Source organism: Teleopsis dalmanni, chromosome X (genome assembly GCF_002237135.1).
Source record: "Teleopsis dalmanni isolate 2A chromosome X, ASM223713v2, whole genome shotgun sequence".
Taxonomy (NCBI): domain Eukaryota; kingdom Metazoa; phylum Arthropoda; class Insecta; order Diptera; family Diopsidae; genus Teleopsis; species Teleopsis dalmanni.
The window spans coordinates 11,375,477-11,381,555 of NC_051848.1; the positions used below are offsets into that span (position 1 = coordinate 11,375,477).

At 34.5% G+C, this 6,079-nt stretch overlaps 1 protein-coding gene across 1 annotated transcript; it reads left to right on the forward strand.

The window, feature by feature from the left end:
* Positions 1 to 2,832: 2,832 nt before the first annotated feature.
* On the forward strand, positions 2,833 to 3,478 carry LOC119662424. The gene is made up of 3 exons (XM_038072037.1): positions 2,833 to 2,929; positions 2,985 to 3,105; positions 3,161 to 3,478. The coding sequence occupies exons 1-3, from the start codon at positions 2,895 to 2,897 to the stop codon at positions 3,395 to 3,397; spliced, it is 393 nt and encodes a 130-aa protein (XP_037927965.1). The 5' UTR covers positions 2,833 to 2,894; the 3' UTR covers positions 3,398 to 3,478.
* The last annotated feature ends 2,601 nt before the right edge of the window (positions 3,479 to 6,079 follow it).

Genomic DNA, 6,079 nt, shown 5'->3' on the forward strand with positions numbered 1-6,079 from the left:
TAGCACAATCCCAGCACTAGATTGTGCTGGGATTAGAATCAAAATAAATGAAACTGGTTTAGTTGAATCGCTATATCGGATTTTCAATATTAAGCGTGAATAGTTTAATGACTGTTTTAGGTATCTTGACGTGAACTTAAAAAAAACTAATAAACATAAAAAATTATAACTCACAACATTACTGCTAGTGTTTGTATCTCTTTCAATGAAGTATATGGATCAAGAAGTAAGGGATCACATTGAACTGTCTACGAAAAAGCAAATCTGCTGACCTTACGTTACACTCACTCAACTTCGATCGAACTTTGCAGTTGTCCTTAGAAGCGAAGACACCTCTCTGACTTTAGTATAAGTTTAGCTAATTATTTTAATGAAAATCTTTTATGAAGAATTGAAATCAGTTAAAAATCTTTTCGTATTTAAATAAAAGTTTAAACTCAGCATATGTCTCTAATAGGTAAACATCAGTGATTGTAAATGCATACTTCTTTTCTGTATATATCAAACAATTGTGTAGGATGAGATAAGCCAAACAGATGATTTCTAATTGACTTTCATACCATTACTTTCTTTTGGAATTCCCACGCATTCTCTGCCAGTTTCGAAGCTTCAAGATTATTTCCTATAAAATGCGGCTTTATTCGATAAATCCTAATACTGTTACAAGTGACTTGCTCTACTCACAAATGGATACACTCATACGCACACATGGACTAAATGTATCTGAAATGTAAGTGTGCAATGCCATACCATAAATATGCTCAGTTAACCAACCGTTAAATCCGTCCTATTTGTCTCATCATCAAATGCGCATAAATTTATTTTATTATGACTCTGCATCATCTTGACGGTTGGGTTGAAAAGATACGAACGCAGATAAATTGACAAATGCGAACTTGACTGCGCGTGTAGTCATGACCTCATCCATGGCAAAATGCAGATATTATTTACGGCACTTGAAATGATGGCAACGCTTCTATTTCTGCTTCAACTTCAGCTTCTGGCAATGTAGCACTTTTGCTTCTGGATGTGAGTGAGTGCTCGAATGGTTTCCTAAGCTTTTCGATTTGTGGACGATTACAAGAGTTTTGGATTGTAAATGCATAACTCATCAAATTTATTTCACCAAAAACATTCGATAAACCGTAAAGGAGAGCTACGTTGGGATACGGAGTACATGGAACAACATATTTGATTTGAATTTTTTTTTAATTACGTTTGCCAGGTGGCACTCAAATTTCGATGTTTTAAGCTTATGGAAAGTATATGACCCACAATTTTACAATAAAATGGATTGCTATTTAGAGCGTAACTCATACGAGTATTTAATTGAAATTTGTTTTCATTCAATTATTTCATTGTTATCAACACCCTGCAGAAATGATATTAATAGTATATCATTTGGAATCTTAAGGAACCCAACACAATTGAATAGTTCATATTAATAAGATTAAGTAGTTCGACATTTCAGTTCAATAGTTCAATAAGTGGAATTGCTTACAAAGTTTAGTTGATTAAACTTAAAATTATATGTGCTTTATTGGTTTTACTTTTATAAAAAGCTTTAGAGTGTTTAGAGTGATGACTTGCAAGATTGAGATGATAAATGATTTCAAATAAATCCATAACTACAATTTTTTTAAATATTTTTTCTACAACTGTGAATTCAATTCTACTTTGAATGCCCCATTTTGGTCTACCTTTTCTCTTGCATTTCTAGAATTCAGTCACTATTTATGCTCTGTTGTTCTTTGAAAGTTAGAGCAATATTTTATAAGTAGATAAATCAACTACTAAGCTTGAAAGTCAACCGACTATTAGAATTTTCAGTTATAAGAAACTATACAGTCAGAAATGCTATACAGGTAATCTGCAAAAAAATTAATTAATAAACTAGTTCAGTAGTTCTTTCAAATGAACTATGTCATTGATCCAGTTTGTATCTGAATTCTGCAGATATCAAAAAATAGCAACACTTTACACTTCTCCATTTATACTATGGCATCAAAATCATTTATAAATAACAACAAAATGTATATTTTGAGTATGTATTCTTCGCAGAATACAAATATGCTTGTAAGAATCTACAACAACTCGATTTTCCATATGCATCAGCTTTTACTATTCTTCTATAAGGATTTAAAGTGGATTCTACCTTCGTCGTAGAGCTTTTATGAAAATGTATGAGATTTGTTTAGAATTGAACTGAGTTCTATGCTTTCACTAAATAATGGTTGTACTTTTGTGTTTATAGCCTAACACAATCACATGGAAGAGCGTCAGCATTTGGATGGAGATCAAGGATTTATTAACTTCAAACAGGGACAGAACTCTCTTTCTAGCTGGAATAATAGCAAGATAGTAAACATTATTGACTAATTATCTACTTTTATGTAGAGTTGACATTCTGTCTCTTCAGACAAACCTGTTTCTGTTGAGATGTTAGCCAACAATATGGTGACCTGACAAACTTTCTTCAGCTGATATCCAGATATTCAGATTTTAGTCCAGAAATTTATATTATATAAATGATCCGATTTCATCGACATACTTTGTGAATTTATTGTCATTAATTTTAGCATGACAAGGCGCCAGTAAATTATTACCAACCATACTTATCGTCTAGGAGTCTCGAAAAGAGCGTTGAAGAGGATAATGCTTTCAACAATGAAAGCATTATCTTTCCTTTCTGGAACGAGTTTTTATTTTCCAACCTCTAAACGGAGAAAGAAATCGTGTTCCCCGAGGCAAAATAGTCAATTCAATTTTTAAAAATTCTTATAACCCAAAGTTTTAATAAATTTTAGTAACAAACCAAATTTTTTAATTTTAAATAATTTAGTTATCTAGTTATACTCTTAGCAAAGATTTTATTTTGTAAAGCAGAAGTGAAAATGTCTACCTATTGGAAGTCAAATCGTTTCAAGAAGTAAGTCATGACTTAGCTAGGAAATATTGTTAACTTATTCATTCTTCCATTTTAGAGATTATCTTAGAGCTGTTGCGCACTTTGAGGAGGAATATCAGGATATGCATCGCCGGATCAGCTCTGGGACTTTAGACTATGGTTGGCCGCAACTGGAGCCGAGTACCGCTTTCAACAATGTAAGTTCATTACATAAAGAACTCAACCGTATATTATCACGTATTGCACTTTTAGTACGATACAAACGATAGTGCTATGGTTCTTGAGCAGACCATGAATGAATTTTTTCCTATTAATCCTGAAGCTGAAGCAATACGCCATGACTGCTTTCCTCAATTCTGCGAAAGTTGTGCTGACGACTGGACAGTCGACTATGATGTGGTAGCCCATGAGGCCGCCGAAATTATACGGAAAGTCAGCTCAATGCATACCTCAGTTAGAAAGAAGAAACGCAAAAAAAATCGTAAGTGAGTCTCTAATCTTGAAGGAGCAACTTTTGAAACGGAAAATGTTTTATTTTTATTTTTAATTCTTTACATTAAATAAATAAAAGCGGTCAATAAATATCTGATCACTCATTTTAACTTAATTTTAAAGTTACACAAATATCCGTAAAAGAAAAAATAAAACTGAAATGACAATATTCAGCGGCATGCAGATTTATGCTGTGCTCATCTGCTGCCATTCAGGGAGCAGCTCCCAGAAACGAAATGAACTGCCGTTAATAACCTCGCCTCACCGAAATGGAAGGACGGCAAAAAAAATTGTATGAAATTACGGAAGCGAGGAACATGAGGAAACCGAAGTATTGAAATAAAATTCAATATGAAAGTTTTAAAATCGAAAGGGTTGGCTCATTGGGGTCAACGGCGCTAGCTTCATTTAGACCGATGTGGGTGGATGGGGTGGTGTGAGATGGCACTGAAAGAAATCGTTGGAGTTGATTAAATGACAAAGTAAACAGAAGCGAATGTAAACATTTTAAGTGGTTCCATTTTCAGAAAAGAGCTTAAATGGCAATGAGCCAAGAGTATTTTGAATAAATTAATTTGGTTTGTGTGGTTATGGACCGCAATGGCATGCCGTTCCATGTGTTTCCATACCCTGCATTTCATAGTGCGCCAGATATTGTTGAAGTGGCCTTTATTACGAGCATTTTAAGTTAGCTTTGCATAACGTGATTGACTCAAATAAATTGATACGTAGACCAGACAATAACTTTTACCCAATATTTCATGAATTCTGCCGTATCCTTCGCCACTCTTAACTTACTCCATTTTCCATTTAAAATGTGCGCATATAAGTATGGGAGTTGAAATCTTGCTATCAAATCAATGAAACTAACATTCGGTTAATTGATTTAATTGCATATAAACAGTGTCCATCTTGTGCCTGACATCACCGTATCCTTGTTATAGTTGATCAGGACATTTTTGAACTGCATGGTGAACAATGTGAGCAATTATTTTAGGCTTTTATTGTAGGTATGCGATATTACAAATTACATACATAATGCACATGAAGGGTCTCTCTGTAGTGAAGTCCATAGATGTATATTGGCAATTTTTGCTACCAAAAAATAAATTTGTTAAAAGGAAATAAATTTTGGTTTTTGAGCTCTTTGAGGTTTAATAAACATCATATATGTAAAGAGCTTTATTGTTCGAATTCTTGAATTCTTTTTTAAATAGATCATAAAACTCAATGAGAATGTCATAACCTCTGTGTAAGGTTTTATGCAACTCCCCTAAAAGCTGAAGCTTCAGTTCGTCGACAAATATCTGCATACAAACAAACTGCAAAGAAGACAGAAAGACAGGTAGACAAATAGGCAGATAGAGAGATAGACATATATTTAGTATATTAATATAAATAAAAAGACCACAGACTGGTCTTTTTACACAGACTGCAAAGCAGAGAGGTAGACAAACATAGCGACGCAGACAATATTAACGGTTTGTATTGAAATATAACATACATATGGGATATTGGACATACAAGTAAATAAATAATCGATAGCCCTTTCAGACCAATTGCAAAGTGGTGTCGTACAGTAACTTTTTGTGGATGCAATGTATAGAAATAGACTGCTCCAGATATGACAATTATCTCGTTGGGTATACGCTAAGATTAAGTCTCAATATCATAGTTACCTATAATCTTCTAATAATGTGCGGATTGTATCTACAAGACGTTGGAGTCCGCCATGATGAAATCCTGTCGACAAATGTACTCTATGTTTTCCTTTACACATTTACAAATTTTTGCTGTTAAATCCAAGACAATTGAGAACTGTTCGTTATATTTTTTACAGACATTTCCTAAGAGCACTTTGGATCATGTAAAGATACTTCAAGTGATGTTTAAAGTTGTTCACAGCAACAGTAATTCCTGTCGTGATATCATCGTTTAATAAAACTAAAGCATGAGATCCCAAATTTTTGCAGCTGTGTATATGTTTGACTGCGTTTGACCATCCCGAAATCCTTCATCCTGCAAAATATTTTCCCTGTAATTAGCGTAAAATGTTTAAATTAAAGAACAACAAATTTGTTTGCAATGCGTGTGTTGCGGTTTATACGCGACGACAGCTAAGGCAATGCCAACGCCTAGGCTTAGAGCAGTGCAGTCCAGCAGCGAATAGAGAGGTTTTGTGCCGTCATAACTATGGGCATCCAAATACGTTTGTTTCGGAAAATTTGCTTTGCCGCTGCGGCGATTCGATGAGTTTGCATTGCGTTTGGTGCATTGCGTCACGCTATTACGTAGAGACGCTAACATAACGCTGGGTTTACGATTTACAAAAACTTCGCTGGCCACCAACTTGGGATTCGTAGTTATTGTTCTTCATACGAAATAGCGGTGTATGTGTGTGTTGGTGCATGTGAAAATGTGTGCGTGCATTTTTTGTCGCATGCATTTACCGGTCATTAAAAGTGCACATTTACTCCGTGGTCTCGATGCAACTGAAATATCAACAAACAAACTCGTCTGGGGGGAATGGAAAAAGGCGTACGATGATGCGTTTGAAGCGATTACGACATGGTTGGCTTACGTGGAAAGGTGGTAGGAAGAAGGGATTATATAGTTTTCAATGGTTTTAATTGTGCGTACAAAGCGGAAATGTAAAATCGGAATAATTTTCTTTTGCTA

What these genes read in the sequence shown, in the direction of transcription:
- LOC119662424 (XM_038072037.1), top strand. Translation starts at nt 2,895, where the DNA reads ATGTCTACCTATTGGAAGTCAAATCGTTTCAAGAA. An exon ending in AAGTCAAATCGTTTCAAGAA is followed by an intron (nt 2,930 to 2,984) that starts GTAAGTCATGAC and finishes CTTCCATTTTAG; the next exon opens with AGATTATCTTAGAGCTGTTG. An exon ending in CGAGTACCGCTTTCAACAAT is followed by an intron (nt 3,106 to 3,160) that starts GTAAGTTCATTA and finishes TTGCACTTTTAG; the next exon opens with TACGATACAAACGATAGTGC.